The 18,520-nt window shown below is 42.9% G+C and overlaps 1 protein-coding gene across 4 annotated transcripts in view; it reads left to right on the top strand.

Moving 5' to 3' along the window:
- The window catches only part of C12H3orf67 (chromosome 12 C3orf67 homolog), a 238,675-nt gene that overhangs the window by 210,203 nt on the left and 9,952 nt on the right, over nucleotides 1-18,520 (top strand). For all 4 annotated transcript variants that reach the window (XM_029918410.1, XM_029918411.1, XM_029918412.1 and 1 more), the window contains one exon: nucleotides 9,337-9,431. In XM_029918410.1, the coding sequence (XP_029774270.1) occupies nucleotides 9,337-9,431 (95 nt within the window). The remainder of the gene's footprint in view (nucleotides 1-9,336; nucleotides 9,432-18,520) is intronic.

Raw genomic sequence — 18,520 nt, 5'->3', positions numbered from 1 at the left:
AATCAGTTTTGTCAAAGAGAAGGTTCTCTGTTCTTCACATGTATTTTCATACCCAGGTGTACTAAATTTCCAAAATAATACCATTAGCTCTTGTCTGGATTATTCAGCAACAAAATCCTAACTCATCTTTCTGGCCCCTTTCTTATTCATAACCCCACCAATCCATTCTCCCCACAACTGCTATTGCAATCTTTCTAAAAGAAAATCAAAGATTCTTCTAGTTCTTAAAGTCCTTTGGTAGATCCTCAGGGCCTTTAGAATAAAGTAAGAACTTTTTTTTAATTTTTATTTATTTTTGAGAGAGAGAGAGAGAGAGAGAGACAGTGCACAAGCAGGGGAGGGGCAGAGAGAGAGTGAAACATAGAATCCAAAACAGGTCCAGGCTCCACACTGTCAGCACAAAGCCCAACACGAGGCTCAAACTCATGAACTGTGGGATCATGACCTGAGCCAAAGTCATATGCTTAATCAGCTGAGCCACCTAGGTGCCCCTTAAAAGTAAGAACTTTTTGGTTTGCCATCTAAGACCCTTGCCTTCTTCAGCAGTTGACTAGAGTCCCGTCATCTAGCCCATACGTAGGTATGCCCCATGCCCATCATTTCACACTAGCAGAGGTGCTCCCAGCTCTCCATGCCTTTCTGTGCTATTTTTTCTACAATATTTTTCTATCTTTTCCCTATCTTGCTGCCTCATTCTCATCCTTCAGTAACAGCCCTTTCATCACTTTTTCTGAAACGCCTTACCTGAAACCTTCTCCTAAATGTTGGTCTAATGATCCATCTCCACAGGACTGAATTCCCAAAGGCAGAACCATGTCTTACTCCTCAGTACCAGGCATAAATTCTGAGACACTCTGGAGGCTCACTAAACCTCTATTCAATATGAAATCATAAAACAACTATGCTGGTAACCGTATAGAGAAGCAAGGAAGGGCTCAGCCTTTCTCCATGTCATCTCAGGGAGATGGGTATTACTGTTCACATGCTGTAGTTGAATTTGATGGCTGATGCATGGATTTGGTCCTCTAGAGTTGAATTATCTGCTGTATCTAATGAGTCAGTGTCTGTAAAATGGTCCCAAGATGCTATATCATTAATATTTTTTAGCCTGAGGGAAAATACTGCCAAACAGGAAAGATATTCAGTTCTACAGAGAACATATAAAGTATATTTAATAGAGTAAGAAGAATTAATGATTTTTATGATCTGTTGGAGCATTGAGCACTTGGAGGGAGCTGGGTTCTCTCCATTTTATGGATTTTCTGACAAAACCATCGGGCAGGAGAGATGATTTTGCAGAGGCCAGAAGAAGAAACAATATGATTTCCCCTTTGTGTGACTGTTGCATGTCTCCAAATAAACAGGCTGATGAGAGATGAAAACACAGTGCTTCTCTATGCAGTGTGTTTCCCAGCTCCTGCGGTGGGAGAAACGCAGCCCCATTCCAGATCCCACCATAATGCAAACATCTTCTAAGCACTTCCAGGATAGGCGGAGGAGACAGATCGGGGAAGAACAATTCCTTCCCTGGCCCCTGCTGCTGTCCGTGCCGCTCTCAGAGCGCCTTCTAACCTCCCAATCAGGTCTTTCTCAAGAGCTCGTCCACTACCCACTCACACCTGGAGGTCCTTCTCTTGTAGCCCTGACCTTCCTTCCTATAAGTTTTCATTCAAAACCATTTTTTTTAATTCCAGTACAATCATTCAACAAACATTTGTTGGGCATCTATTATGCATCAGGCCCATCCTGAAGAAGACAGACATGATTGCCTGACATAGTGGAGTTTATAATCTGGACACAGCTTGTCTTCCAGGTTCAGAGACAGACGTATTCTCACTGTGTCCTCACGTGGCAGTAGGGGTAAAAGCTCCCTCTGGGGTCACGTCTATGAGGGCACTAATCTCATTTATGAGGGCTCCACTCTCACAACCTAAGCACCTCCCAAAGCCTCATCTGCAGACACCATCACAGTGGGGATTAGTTTTCAACATAAGAATTTTGGAAAGAACCTGCCCTCGATAGCACTAGGTGACTATGAGAAAAGAGGCTAAGGGTGTGGCACTCTCTCTGAAGCCTGGAGGTGGCATGGTGGTGGTGGTGAGGGGAAGGCACAGAGATATTCTGTAGAGATAGGACCAGACTCTGTAAAACTTAAGGCCAATGTAGTGATTTTGAATTTTGCCCTAAGAGCAAATTTTTAAAGACTCACTCTGGATTGGATTAGTGGGAATCCAGATTGAGTGGGGGAAGAACAAGAGAGAGATCGTAGAAGCATGGACTAAGATGGTGTCAGTGGGTATTAGAGATATGCCAACATATTCAAGAGCCAAGGTTAGGACCTAAATATTTCCAGCACATCTTCCCTTGGAGAAACCACCAAGACCTCAGATTCCTCACGTGCTAAACCAAGATCCTGGATTGCCCAAACTGCTTTCCTCTCCCCAGATTCCAAATGTATTCAGTGGTACCAACACTGTTTTCATTCCCAGAATCCAGACTCTAAGCATCCTCATTCTCTCTTCAGACTAGCTTCCTCTGTGTGATAGGAAATATGGTAACCAATGACATCCAACTTTTACTTCTTTTGACTTCCATCTCTACTAGAGACTGTCTCTCCTCTTCAGATCCAGTTTCAGAAGTTCTAGGGAAACACAATTGCTCCATATACGGACCAATCAGCTCAGATTTCAGGCTCATGTAGGAATGTGGTAACTCCCAGGAGGCCATGTGGTTACAGGCTGCTGTTCCAGAGAGCAGGGGAAGGAGTTCTGGACAGTCCCTTAGCTCTCTTCTACAATGCCTGGAAGAGAGGTTACAACTGTTCCTTGAAAGTGCCATGGGGAAAGAAAGGAAAAATAATTGGAGATGAAAAGAAAACAGATTTTGCTTCAACATGAGAAAAACACATTTAACAGTGAAAGTTTTTGAAAAATAAATATGGTCTTTTGAAAGTAGCGCATACATAGTTACTGATATTCAGGTATAGATTAGGTCATCACTTGTGGGAATGTTATAGAAGGCAACCTCAAGCACTAAGAATCCAACACTGAGGTTAGAATATTCTTGTGGAAACCCAACCAAAAATTATACAATAGCATCTTAATACTTAATTCCAGTTCATCTTAAAAGATATACAAAAGAGTTCCCAACTTATAATTTGATCCGCTTACTTCAAGGGGGAGATAAAGCTTATGAAGAAAAGCTATTTAGGTTTCAAAAAAAAAAAAAAAAGGAAGAAAGAAAGAAACATATTTTCTTATTTTTTTTAATCTTAGTAAGCATATATCTGAACCAATATTCTGTTTTCTAAGGCAGAAAATTAAATTTTTCTGTGATAGCTATATAGAGGCAAGATGTGTGTCTCCAGATTTGCCGTAAATTGTGTGTGCCAAGCACATGATGAAGAAATGGTAGCATGCTCCTGGCAGGTGGAGAAGGAACAAAATGGAAGGAAAATACAGAGAGGGTTGCAACCGTATTATTGTTAGGGAAACTTTCAACAATGAGTGGCACTCAGTATTCTGAACTGCCAAAGAGACTCTTTCAATAGTCATGCCCTTGATAAATAGGGAGGAAGTACCTACTCTGTGCCGGGCACTCTGCTGGGTAAGAGGCAGTCAGGGGAGAACATATACATCAAATGACCAAACAAATGAGAATGTAATTATGAGCTGAGACAAGAACTCTTAATGAGAAGATCACAGTGGCTCTATTTGGAGTAACAAACAACTCAAGTAGATTGGAGAGGGTGTGTTGGAGAAGACTTCCTAAGACAGTGATGCTTGAGGTAAAATCAGAAGGCTGGGTATGACTTTACCAGGCCAAGGAAAGGTTAGAAAGTAGAAGAGAGCATGCTCTAGACAAGGGGGCACAGCCTGGCCAAATGTCCCATGGTAGTAGGGAGCGTGGCATATTCCAGAAATTGAGGAAAGACCAACATGGCTGGAACTTAGTGTGTGAGAGGGAGAATAATGCAAGATGAGGTTGGAAAATATACATAGAGACTTGTTTATGCAAAGCCTCAAAGGCTGGCATAAAGATTCGGGTTTTTCTCTCAAGTACAATGCCCTCCCAGTGATGCTGAGGGGTTTTAATAGGTTGACATAATCAGATAGGAATGTTGGCTCCAGTATGGCTGCAGATAGGGAAACCCGAATGAACAGCAATGAGGTGTCCAGTAAAAGTGTTTGTGGGGCACCTGGGTGGCTCAGTCGGTTAAGTGTCCGACTTTGGCTCAGGTCATGATCTCACAATTTGTGGGTTCAAGCCCCGCATCAGGCTCTGTGCTGAATGCTTGCTGAATATTCATAGCCTGGAACCTGCTTCAGATTCTGTGTCTCCTCTCTAACCCTCCCTGCTCATGCTCTGTCTCACTCTATCTCTCAAAAATGAATAAATGTAAAAAAAATTAAAAGAAAAAGTGTTTGCTACAGAGAACATGAGGCAGGGTCATCAGTGAGCATTGGTGGTGAAAGTAGAATTGGTGAGAAAGTTGGATTCAAAACGCATTTAGGAGGAAAATCGAAAGGAGTTTTCGTGAGAGCCTGGAGAATGTTTCACTTCCCGGCTCCTTGCTCTAACACAGAGCTCATTCAGCTAGAGTCAGCAGGCCAGATCATGGTCATGGCAGGGGTTTTCTAAGTAAGATTTTATTGGAATATAGCCATGCCCGTTCATTTACTTACTGTTTTTGTGTGCTTTCACACTACAGCAGCATAGTTGAATAGTTGCAACAGAGACCTCATGGATTGTAAAGCCCAATGTATTTTCTATCTGACCCTTCACAGAAAAACTGTGCCAACCACGGGATTTGCAATGCTAGAAACACCACCCCCACGATATTCCAAGGTGTAGAGGTACCTAACTTAGGAGTCCAGAAGTCAATGACTGGGCTTTAGGTGATCTCTGACCTCCTAAAACTGGAAGTAAAATTTGGTATTTATGTATGTCTTTCTGGGAAAACAGTATTCACCAGCTTTGAAAACGAATTTGTGGAGGTGCCTGGGTGGCTCAGTGGGTTAAGTGTCCGACTTCAGCTCAGGTCATTATCTCACAGTACGCGAGTTTAAGCCCTGCATTGGGCTCTGTGCTGACAGCTCAGAGCCTGGAACCTGCTCAGATTCTGTGTCTCCCTCCCTCCCTGCCCCTCTTGACCATCTCAAAAATAAACAAACATTAAAAAAATTCTTTCAGTCAAAAGCTAAATAAATAAATAAAATAAAACGAATTTGTGAATCCCCCCAAAGAAAGATATTGCCCAGGCCTGTCCCCAGTCTGTTCCCTGGTCATAACAAAGTTTTAAAACCCACATTTCCTTCAATGAATAAGAAATGTGCACGGCACCACATGATAAATATCATTAAGTATTGGATAGAAATTGCTGCAAATTGCAAAATTCCTGCTATAAGATCTCCCATATAAATTTTTCACTGGCTGGCTCCTCTTACCAAGAGTTTTATGATAATAGGTAGGTCAGGGCTGTAAATAAGAGCTAGGATGAAAAATGTCTCTGTATCTTAGATCTTTTTTAGATTTCTCAAGTAATTACCCCCAACCCCCAATACATACTTCAGTGTATACAAGATTGTAGAAGTTTCATTGCAAGAGAGGTCTTAGAAGGGACCCAGCAGGTGATCTGATCGGCCCCACAGCAACCTTTGTGAACAGCCATGTTCTAGTTCATTTTCTGCTGCTTAAAATGTTTCTTCCATCTGACTGTGAGCTCTCTGATTCCCCAGGACATGACACACAGGAGTTCAGTACCAAATATGTTCTACCAAATATGTAGAGAGATGATTAAGCTAAATTGTTGACCTCATATCATGTATTTGTATATAAGTATATATGTATGCACATATATAATGTATTTACAGAAAACACATTAATGAAATAAATGTATATAAAAATTGTTCTTGTAAAAAAATCTTGTTTTTATTTTTTTTTATTCTTTATTTTTGAGAGAGAGACAAAGAGACAGAGTGGGAGCAGGAGAGGAACAGAGAGGGAGACACGGAATCCAAAGCAAGATCCAGGCTCTGAACTGTGGGCACAGAGCCTGACTCGGGGCTCAGGGCTTGCTCAGGGCTTGAACTCAGGAACCAGGAGATCATAACCTGAGCCGAAGTTCGATGTTTAACCAACTGAGCCACCCAGGTGCCCCCCCCCCAAAAATTCTTGGTGGGTTTTTTTTTTTAATGTTTTTTCTTGAGAGAGACAGAGAACGAGCAGGAGAGGGACAGAGGGGCGGGGGAAACACAGAACCCGAAGCAGGCTCCGGGCTCGGAGCTGTCAGCACAGAGCCTGACACGAGGCTCGAACTCACGAACCATGAGATCATGACCTGAGCTGAAGTCAGATGCTTAACTGACTGAGCCACCCAGGCTGAAAAGGAGGGGGAAAAGAACTAATCCAGCTAAATTTAGAACCTAGTATTTTGACTAAGGAATAAAAAGAACCCTAAATAGAGAGTAGGTTTGGAGTTTTGATTTGTTTGCTTAGCAATTCTGAAACTACTTTTGGTATGTTCTTATAGTTTAGAACATAAGTAAATTTATTGAGGATAATGGGAGCCATGTTCCTCACCATCAAAAGGAGTTACAAACATGGCAAGAGAGATGAGAATGAACATGAGGTTGTGTTGGTACTGGAGAAATGAGCCTATAGTTATAGACGAGGGACCATCAGACTTTTTCTGTAAAGGGCCAAATAACAGATACTTAACCTCTGTCTTTGTACCACAGCCATAAACAATACATACACAAGTGAACATGGCTTTATTCCAATAAAACTTTATTTATAGACACTGACATTGAGTTTTATATAATGATCCTGTATCATGAAACAGTACTGTTTTAATTTTCCAGCCACTTAAAAATGTAAAGGCCATTCTTGTTTTGTATAACCTTATACAAAAAATGGGCATTAAGCCAGACTTTGCCCATGGGCCATAGTTTGCCAACCTCTGTTTAGATAGAGAAATCATAGATGATAGATGGATAGATAGATAGATAGATAGATAGATAGATAGAGATAGCAAATGTGATAAAATGTTTAAATTGGGGAATCCGGATGAAGGATGTATTGGAGTTCTTTATACTCTTCTTGCAAAGCAGAAGTATATTTTTGCCTTTCTTAAAAAAAAAAAGCTGTAAATCTGAAATTATTTTAAAACAACTGAAAAATTCACAAAATGAGGAACCCTGTACATTTCATAGCTACTTCTGAGAAGGAAAGACATTAATCAAATCCTTGGCCTAAGAAGTGAATGTCTTGCCTTTCGTAACGGCCCCACAGCCCTCATCTACGTTTTCCCCCACGTCCATGGACCATGAGCAGGAGCTCCTCGTGTCGGTGCGGCATTTGTCACTGGGGACGTCACCACATGATAACATTATTATTTCTGTTGTTGTTCGTCCTCGCTCTCCAACACTCTTACTGAGTAATGAGGTCACTGGAGCTGGTGATTTGTACATGACCTTGTAATTTTATAATAATGTAGGAGTTTTTGGTCTGCTGTAATGAAATGGACTAAATAAAAGGTGCTTATCAGAAAATGCCCCATTAGCTTGGAAGTCTGTGACAAATCCTTTCTGATGTCCTTAATGTGTTATTATAAAATCCAGTTATACATAATGTTCACCTTATTTCATTAGCCATAATCTAGTGATAGCTAAGGTGAGAAGTGACTAAAGTGTCTTAAAATATTGCAAATAGGAACTGGGTAATTTTTACACTGAGATACATTTTTTACTAGAAGAGTGAATGGTTTTCATGGAAGACTTCTATTGTAGAGACTTGTAACCATTCTACCATCTTTTGTTTAATTCCAACAAAATCCAATTCCTCCCTGGTTTTTCATTGTAGGTAAAGATGTGCTATGATTTTCATTGATAATGAAGACAATGATGGTCCTCGCTGAAATTTATTGAATGTGACTCTATATCCAGATCCATGCCACATTTTTTTCATCCTTTTTTTCCCCCTTTTAATCCTAACATAAAACTCTAAGGTACTATTATTACTCCTCTTTATAGAAGAGGTTTATGATGTTAAGTGACTTGGCCATGTTCTCATGTGAGGGAACAGGGAGCCGAGATTAGCCTGGAGAGCCAGTGCTCTTAGTTACCGGTGGGACTGTCTCCGATTGTAGAGACAGTAGGAAATACAGAAATTTAGAAAGACATTGTTTAGTCATGAGGACATGCTCCTGTTGAGAAGAGTAAGGTAAACAATACAGATGCAAGGTAGACAATATCAGGGGCGCCTGGGTGGCTCAGTGGGTTAAGCCTCCAACTTCGGCTCAGGTCAGTTCTCATGTTTGTGGGTTCGAGCCCCGCGTCAGGCTCTGTGCTGACAGCTAGCTCGGAGCCTGAAGCCTGCTTCCGGTCCTGTGTCTCCTTCCCTCTCTGCCCCTCCCCCTCTCATGCTCTGGCTCTCTCTGTATCAAAATAAATAAGACATTAAAATATTAAAAAAAAAACAATATCAGTGCAAGCAGTAGAGCTCACATGGGAACATCCTTCACATTTCCTTCCTGCTCCCTTCCCCTGAGGAAGCTCAGTATGGAGTTTGGAGAGGAGGGAGGCTGGAAGTAGGACACACAGTGACTTGCGCCCTCTGGAGGTCATCCACATGCATCACACGCGCGCAGCTACCTCCTAAGGAGGACCAGGACTGGAAAAGAAGGAAGGGGGAAGAGAAGTGAAGAATGTCGTAAATGAGGTTGACAGTTGGAGGCAGAAAGACAGGGAATGTAGGAGGGGCTTTCTGGAGTGGTTTTTGCCCCCATTCTTACCGGGAGAACTGAAGGAATGGGTCACTCAGGGACCCAGCTCCCCTCACTCTTCCTGCGTTTGCCCTATGCTACTCTAAGGCACTTAGTGAATGCCTGCAGACCCCACCATTGTGGCTGGTTCCTGACCACTCCAACCTTCTGTTTTGGAATGCTGTCGTGGAGGTGACATGTGACTTTGCCGGGCTTTCTTAGGATCATAAGGAGCTTTGTCTTTGCTGCATGTCTTCTGAGTCACTGAAATAACTGTCTTATGTGAGAGGGATTGTGTACAGTGTAACAGCCACCATGATAAACTCTCAAGAGGAGTAGTCATCTTTAGTTGACATATTGCGAAACAACTAGTTAGTTCCGTGCTTGACATTATATTAATCAATTTACAGAACTGAATATTAACTTCTAAACATTTTGTCCTTCTGAAATATGAAAGAGGGGGAAATGCTTTGTTGCGAAAGCCCCAGAAAATTAAAACTCCAGGGGCAAGATGAAATTTATATGTGAAATTGTAGACCTGTTGTTTATTGACTTTCTTCTTTTCTTTTTAGGGACTGGTTAAATATGTTGAGCCCACCGATTGTTCCTCCTAGTCAACAGCCAACAGAACAGCCTCTAGATTCTTCTGGAAGCTTGAGTGCTCAAGGTGGGAATATGAAAAATGCTATGCATAAAAAATTAAAATAGCTAACTACAAATAGAGAAAATCACTCACTTTGAGATGCCACTGTTTTTATTAAATGCTAATCACGTAGGCTCGCACCCCCATAACGAGGTAGCCTGTGCCTTCATTTTATAGAATGATAAGTCCTTTGATATCACATTGACCTTCATCTGGGTTCCAGCTCTATCAGTTTCTGCTGTGTGACTTGTAGACTTTTGGTTACTGCATTTGTTTGTTTGTTTTGTTTATTTTTTGAGAGAGATAGAGAGCAAGTAGGGGAAGGGCAGAGAGAGAGGGAGACAGAGGATCTGCAGCGAGCTTTGCCCTGATAACCAAGAGCCCGATGTGGGGCTTGAACCCACAAACTGCGAGATCACAACCTGAGCCAAGTCTGACGATTAATATATTGAGCCACCCAGGTGCCCCTTGGTTACCGCATTTGTAAAATTAGACTGGTAATAGTGTCCACCTGAAAGTTTTTCATGAAGACTCACTAAGGCAGACTGTACACGAAATGCTTAGAAGAGCACCTACCAACACTAGCTGTTCATATTGTTATAAAGTATTCACATCACTAGATATGTGTTTTCATTAATACATGGCTACTTGTCTTTAAAGAAAAGGCTGGTACTGAGTTATAACAAGTAGCAATGGAAAAATGGGAAGGAAGCAGGAGTGAAAACTAGCCTCAGGTTTCCTTTGTTGGTCAGCATCCTAGAAGTGAATCATTAGTTTTTGGTTGTGAGCAGGGAACACGATTGTTAGGAGTGCATAGAGGAGGAAGGGAAAAGAATCTTCGGTGGGAACGGAGAGCTTGAGATGGAAGGGGTAGAGGAGAGGCAGAAGGGCATAACTGGGAGTGGCAAATCACCTCAGAGTGGGGCTCCCTGAAACAGTCTTCGGAGTTGAATTTTGAAGATGGAGGCGCTACATCTGAAGTTAAAAAAATAATAATAAAGAAACTGAAGCCAATACAAACGGCTCCACAAAGGTGCCGTGGTTTTTCCCCCTCACAGCCCCAGGGAGAAAGGGGAGCGTCCCATTTCTCCTCAGGTATGGGGAGTTCGGAGTGAGGGCTCACACATCTCAGTTGTATGTTTTGGCCGCCCAACGGATGGGGATGTCTCCGTGATTTACTGCCTGAAACAGATTGTGCCCCTCAAATTGGGAATCTTTTTAGAGGTGTACATTTACATTTACTTATGACAGAAAAATAGAATCTCGGCTGTCAGAAGGAGACCTTGCCGTGAGAGAACAAATAATATGTTATGGTAAGTGTCCTAAACAAACCACAGGAACAGAGAGCGTGGTCCTTGAGCACAGGCACCCAAGATATATATTGGTGATAAGTAACTGAAAGGAGGTCTTAAAGTCACCATCGCAAAGTGATGTTCTGACAGCCAGGAGCTCAGTTATGTTGAAGGTAAACAGAACTTCCATCGAGGGCAAATTAACAAATTAAATTCCGAGGGTTGTAGAAATGTTCCGGCCGGTGTTAACCAGAGCTGCCCCACTTCCGCCTGGTAGCCTAGGTTTTTATCAGCTGTCCTTTCCCCTTCTCTGATATGCTCAAATGGTTTGCAGCTAATTAATAGCATCAAAAATTAGGTTTTGCCGTTTGGTTCATCTTTACATGTTATTGGCTTAGTTTTAGACAACATATCCATATGCCAAGATAGCATTTGTAGAAAGTGTTTGTGAGAAGGGTGCCTGGGTGGCTCAGTTGGTTAAGCACCCGACTTCAGCTCAGTTCATGATCTCACCATTCATGGGTTCAAGCCCCGCATCAGGCTCTGTGCTGACCGCCCAGAGCTTGGACCTACTTTGGATTCTGTGTGTGTGTCTCTCTCTGCCCCTCCCCATTCACACTGTCTCTATCCCTCTCTCTCTCAAAAATGAATAAACATTTAAAAATTTTTTTAAAAAGAGTTAGAGAAAAATAAGGGTTTTGAGTATCTGGTTGGTAACATCAGAAGGAAAAGTGAGACATGGCTGTGGGCGGCGCAGCGCTCTTCCCGGGCTCCTGATTTATAATGGCATTAATTTAGGGCCATCTGCCAGACACTGTGCTAAGCCGCAGTGTCACAGCAGCACCATCAGGAAGGCACTGTGTGTGTGTTGCTTTTTACAGCTGAGAGGACTGAGGCACAGAGTTCCTGAATTCCTTGCTCAGGGTCACACAAGTCATCGGCAGAGCCCGGACTTGAGTCCAAACAACCCGGCCCCACAGCCCAACCACTGTTTTTATACTTTTTTGATTTTGAACCAAGTACCTGGATTACATACTTCAAAAATAATATATGTAAAATCAGGAATTGAAGTTTTATTTTTCTGTTCACAGTTCCTGATCTTCAGGGAAAAAAACCAAAACATCTCAAGGGCTAAGTAGCTAAGTTTTTTCTTTTTGTTTTTTTTAAGTTTATTTATTTATTTTGAGAGAGAGAGAGACAGCGCTAGCTGGGGAGGGGCAGAGAAAGAGAATCGCAAGCAGGCTCCGCACTGTCAGTGCACAGCCTGACACAGGGCTTGAACTCATGACTGTGAGTTCATGACCCAAGCCGAAATCAGAGTGGGTCACTCAATAGGCTGAGCTACCCAGGCGCCCCAACTAAATTCTTGAAAGGGAAACAAAACAAACAAAAAACAAAAGCAGACCTCTGGTCCTTGGTTTGAACCCCGAACCTGCCTGCCCCTCCCATCCACCCTTGTCAAAAATGACAAGTGGCCGCATTTTCCCCATGGGAGCAGGGGCTCAGGGGCCACGTTGCTCTGTAGACCAGGTCTAAGGGGCCGAGGTGCCGACTGAGAGACAAGATCACCAGACTGCTGAGCTGACAGGCCTGGGTGCTGGCTTGTCACCCACCTGCTCAAAGCCTCTTCTAGACAATTTTATCTAAGTAGGTCAATCTGCCCTCACCTTGTTACATTTATTTCATGCCCTTCTCACGGTTTGTAATTCATGATTTGTTTTCTCCTTTAATGTCTTTTTTCCTACATAGCCTGTGAGTTTTTAAAAGCAGAGACTTTGTCAGTTTGCTTACTCCTGAATCCCAAGTACCTTACACATTTTCGATAAGTTATTAGATAACTCTCTAAATTTTTGTTAGTAGGAAGACAGGAGGGGAGAAAATGGCAAAAACAGAGAGAAATGTCCTTTTTTATACCAACGGGGGGGGGCGGGAGGGGGGAATGGGTCATCCACTTTTTCATACTTTCAGTTTTTCCCCATTCCAATTTTTTAGTATATTAGGTATATTTCTAAAAATTAGACCATAAGAGTATTGAACCTACACGCATGCATTTGAGCAGCTGAAAATGGTTGTAGGCCACCCAGCAGTGGCTCTTAAACTTTACTGATCGGCCGTGAAAACTTTTCTTTCAAATGGATTTCATATGAAATGCCAGCATATAAGAGAGAGAAAACCAGAATTGCTCTGCCTTAAGGGGCCAGTTGGAGTCTCAGAACCCTGCCCTGGGGCTCCGGTGAATCAACTAAAAACACTGATGCGTCCACCGCCCTCTATGGGACTTTGTATAAGGCCGAGGGCTCAGTCCAAGCCCTAGCTAGGATTAGGACCCAGGCTTCCCCCACATCCATGCCTCTCTGCGGAACCCGTGAAGGTGGTCAACAAGGAAGGAGGGTCTTGCGTCTTCAGATGCCTAGCATAAAAATAATAGCTAAGGTTTATTTTGTCTTCCTGCGACCCACACCTGCAAGCGCCTGTTAATTCCCATAACAGCCTACCGAGGTGTAGCTACTGTTGTTCCCCACCGTTTACACGAGGACACCGGGATCTGGGGCCGGGAAGGGACGTGCTGAACCCCCACAGCTCCATCACAGGTGGAGAGGCCAGACCTATCTGTGCAGCTGGAGGCATAAGTACAGATGAACAGCAGCGAAGGATGGCCTGACTAACGCACGGTCCTAGAAAACGCTGCTGTACAAAAGTAACTGCGTGTTTTAACCTTAAAAACAAAAGAGCAAGTTGTCTTACCAGCAAAATGAGTTCATTTAGGAATAGCAGAGGCATGGCAATTCAGGACACGCAGCTATGGCAAAGCGTTGGCAAGCCTGAAGAGCAAAAGAGAGGAGCCATACTTTGTAGAGAAAAAGGAGGAAATTGGGAGAGGCTGCTTTGGAGGACCGTCTGTGGGAGTATAAAAGTCTGAAGCAAGGGTTCAGGGGAGGGACAGTTTCTCGCTAGGTTGGCTAGGCTATTGCTTGCCAAGGAGAAAAACCTTCCTTCCTTCTGCTGGGGCAGTAAGGTGACCTTCTTTCTGCCCAGGAATGTGGTGTCAAGCTGCAACAGAAAGCTTGTGCATGGGCACTGCCCCTTCTGACCTCCCAGCTCCATTTCAGATGGGGTCTCCCTCCATTCATGTCCATGCATGTGCTACATTGGCCTTCGAGTCTCTATTCAGTACAGGTTTGTGTCACGTACAGTTTCTGCTCAGACAGAACACCTCAAGTGCATAAATGCCACCTTAAAGCACACAGCCATCTGCCAGCAGAGCCAGCCGGTGGCAGGAACAGGGTCGAACTCCGTGCCTCTCGACAGGAGGGAGAGACGGGCAGCCCTCCGCGCTTCCTCCTGGGCTGCGGCGCACTTGCTGAATGTCAATTACCACGGGCACACGAGCCCTTGACACTTAACCAAAAATGTGTTTTCCTGGAGCGCGTGTGAAATGTAAAAATGGGAAGTTATGATTTCAGAACTTACTCAAGAGAACTACCAAACTGACCTTTGGAAAACAAAGCAGACTTTGCTCGAAGAATAGTTGTCAATTTGTTTTTGACATTTGTTCCTTTACAGATAGGACCCTTAAATTATTCATGCGTACCAGCTCCAAACTGAATAGTAATGACCTCTCATCAGGCCTGCAACCCCTCTCCTGCTGTTTACGTAGATTTTGAGTAAGAAAGACATTCAGAAGTGCTTTTTGAGTTGCCAGAGTCTCATAAAAATAACACTCTTATACCTTTTTTTATGGCAAGGCCACATAGAATATTCCTTTATGAACACTGGTTAATCTCCCACGAGACATAAATAGACAACAGATGCTTATTTTATAGATAAAATATCCAAATTACTAGTCAAGAATTTAGAAAAACCTCATGGCTCCCTGAAGCTAACCAGAGTGGGGGGGGAGATCTGGCTGTCTGCTCTGGGTCCAACAGGAAAGTCCTTCCAGAATCTTACTTCCTGCCACACGGTTATTCGACATTCACCGAATACTCCAAGTCTAAAGGCGGTCTTCTAAAATCCGTTTTATTAATGAGCATACAGACATTGTGCTTCATTGAAGAACCATGGTGTCTCCAAGTGCTTGGCTTGGCAGCTAGGACACAGTAAATGCTTCATAAACGTTGATAAGTTGTGAATGCATGACTCATGGGACACAGAAGGATGATTTGGTCTACTCTTTGGAGCTTCCTTGTATCTTCAAGATCTATCTACTTAAGGTGCAAAGGAGACCTTCCCCCCACCCCCAAAAAAGCAGTACTGGCAATGTAAAAGTAATAAAAGAAGCCAGCATCAGTAAGCCACCGGCATGTGCTCGCCACAGTGTCGCGTTTTCCTGTGTTAGTTCACCATGACTTCTCCCTACACTCCCAGGTGTGGGGCTATATTATGTCCCGCCCTGTACAGGTGAAACAAAGGTCACTGCCTAGGTCACAGAGCCGCTGTGGAGCTGGACTCTGACCCAAGCCTGTCTGACCCAGCGATCTGCACCCTTAACGCCCACGCTGCTATAGGACTGCAGAATTCCCTTTAGGTCAGTAAGAACCATAGGACTGAAATGTGCACTGCAATTTTTTACCTTTAGGAGGTTCTCTTTCTTGAAGCTTATTATCTGGATAAGATAATATTCTCCTCAGTACTCTCCTTAGACCCTTAGCATCCCCACCCCAATGCTCAGCTTATATAATGAGTCATTAGTATCTGTGACATTCTTGAACCCAGAGTCCCCACCCCTTCCCCTGTTAGGCAAGTAGTTGCCTTTTGTTCTCAGATTAACCTTGGGGAAGGGAGATATTTTCTCTTAAGCAGCTATCCGGATAACAGGGGTGTTATCTATTACCTGCGCGTGTCTTTTCCGCACCGAGGGAGTTGGGGGAGGGCGTGGGGAGCTGGTGATCCGCACCCTCACTAGTATAAAGAGATGCCTTCTTTTTAGGAGTCCTGGAAGTGAGCCCTGTAGTAGAGTAGTAAACACATTGCTGATGTCTGACGCTCTCTCTGTTATTCCAGAACCGCCCCTACCTACTTATTCCCCAGATGCACCCCAGACAGGGTCCTGGTCCAGGACTTCAGCTTCCCAGGCTGGAATTGGGACGCATTTTTCCCTCGCTGCAGTGTCGCTGCCTGGCCCGAAATCAGGCCATTGAGACACTGTGGGCTCCACAGGCTTCAGAGCTCCATAGTCTGGCTAGGGACTCCCCTGGGGTTATAATAAAATGCATTCAGAGTTGTAAGTCACACATTTCCAAGCAGCACAATTGTTTTGTAGGGTTTTTTCCCAGCTTTATTGAGATAAAAGTAACATGTAACATCGTGTAAGTTTAAGATGTAACACTGCGTAAATTTAACTCCATGATTTGATATAGAAGCACACCGATGAATCACGGGTGGAGACTACCTGGAAAGAATGAAACTGCAGCAATGCCCAGTTAATCAACTAAACCCTCAACGTGTTGCCTCAAATGGCACTTTCCACGTAAAATATAGCCACTGGTTTTTGCAAAAGGGCTTGATGTACTTATTTCCCCAATGAAACCTGAACTGTAAGCATAGCATGTTCGTTGCCTTCCAAGAAACAATACGGTTTTCTAATAGAAGAAAGTCTCTTCTCCTCCTTTTGTACCCCATCATTGGTCCTTTATCTTTCTCCCATTTGAGGACATGTATTTGCTGAAAACCAGAAGTCAGGTCACAGTCGACTTTCTCAGTGCAGGGTTAAGTTTGCCCCACTGTGAGAGGCGTTGGTGGGAGAGTTTCAGAGCACCTTGTGCTCTGCAGGGTCTTATCTAAAATGTCATCCCTATTGATCCCAAGGCTGACTGTTCAGAATGGCGATCCCTCCCCATCGGATTGTTTAAACAATAGTGCATTAGTATGCACATAAAAATACAGTCAATCAGTTCTCCAGATCTATAAGAGAAAATGCATTAACTTTTTTTTAAAAAAATTCTGGATGGCAGCGTCAGAAAATCGAAAATCAGGCGCGGTGTCTTGATTCAGAGATCCTAAATCTGATAAACTGGTGCCACATCATTCCTTTTCAAGCTTGAAGACACAGCCTGCACACAGAGGTTTTCCATTATCTATGGTTAAAATGCAATAAATATAGATAATTAAGCATTTATATTAATAGACTTTCAAAAGGTGGATTGGATGGATTGTTCGCCTGAGCTGATCTAACAGAGAGAGGGCACCTGATATTGCTGCCTTTGATCTGGCTCCGTTGGTTTTTCTTCTGTTATTGCTGTGAACCAATTTCAAAGTGGATGAAGCTGGAAGTTTGTAAATAGATTATTATCTGAAAGGCAATTCTACTTCACTGGAAATGACTTTATTATGTGGAGAAGAGTAAAAATGTAATTTGGACCCCTGTCCAGATGCTCTTAGTCTGGTAGCAGAGAATGGTTTTATTTGTTAATTTGTCCTTTTAGAATTTCTGTAGCCAGTCTTTAAATAGAGCAATTTAGCATTTGGGGGGGAAAAACAAACTCTGCACCATCCAAGAATATAATTGAAAATTACCCCATATCCATGCACAATAATTACCTTTCACAACATTTCCCATTGCTTGACATCATCGTGGTAATTGCTTAATGATATTATAATTTCATTACGTAGGGATTACAATGGCTCAAAATGATGTAAATTGGAGGCTTTGGAAATTAAGTTATAATGAAAACAAAACCCTTTATGCAAGCGTAAAGCACTTATTTCGATGTAAAATTATACATAATGTCACCCAATTTTTGTACAAGTGTCATTATTGGTAGAGTTTTAAAATTCATCCATTGGAAGCTTTAGTCCTAAAAACCACAAAAACCCGCTTTAGTCCCGTGGTCATAACGGACGAGGAGCCGGCTCTGCGGTGGTGCATCGAAACGAATGCATTACATAGCGGTGATTGCTTCAGTCTGGATGCATTATGTAGCAAAACCCCTACTAATGAATTGGATCCACCTCGATCCCTTTGCAGGTGGAGATAAAGACCCATGGCCCATTACAACTGTTATTTTCATCTTTGAAAGATTCCTGACTGGTCGTAAAACGTGCTGAGTTTTCTAACTTAATAGCGCCAGCTTAAAATTCTATCTTTTTGGAAAGTACCAGCCCAGAGTGAGCTGAGCAATTAGATGGCATGTAACTCTGACATGACCCCCCCACCATGTGTGGATGGAGTCAAAACAAAGCATCAGACAGCAGACCCCTGAGATACGGTGACTCGTGATCATTTACCTCTGTGATATGTGATTTTAACATCATACCTGATGGAAAACTTAGTTTTACTTTTGGAAAGTACGTGATTTATGGTGTAAGAACTCTTTATTTTATGATGAATTCATCATAATGTACTTTGTAAAACTAGTGGGGGTTTGTGTTTTGTTCAAATCCGCTATTTTATTTTCTTTGAGTAGTAAAAAATCAAACAGGTACAGTTTGGGGGTAGGGAATAAGGTGTAAGTCAATATACCTCTCTTTTTTTTTTAAATAGTTTATTGTCAAATTGGTTTCCATATAACACCCAGTGCTCCTCCCCACAAGTGCCCTCCTCCATCACTACCACCTCTTTTCCCCCGCCCCCTTCCCCTTTAACCCTCAGTTCGTTTTCAGTATTCAATAGTCTCTCAAGTTTTGCGTCCCTCTCTCTCCTCAACTCTCTTTCTCTCTTCCCCTCCCCCTGGTCCTCCATTACGTTTCTCCTGTTTTCCTGTTAGACCTATGAGTGCAAACATATGGTTTCTGTCCTTCTCTGCCTGACTTATTTCGTGTAGCATGACACCCTCAAGGTCCATCCACTTTCCTACAAATGGCCATATTTCATTCTTCCTC

The sequence above is a fragment of the Suricata suricatta genome, chromosome 12, assembly GCF_006229205.1.
Source record: "Suricata suricatta isolate VVHF042 chromosome 12, meerkat_22Aug2017_6uvM2_HiC, whole genome shotgun sequence".
Taxonomy (NCBI): Eukaryota; Metazoa; Chordata; class Mammalia; order Carnivora; family Herpestidae; genus Suricata; species Suricata suricatta.
This window is presented reverse-complemented; position numbering and strand designations above follow the sequence as displayed.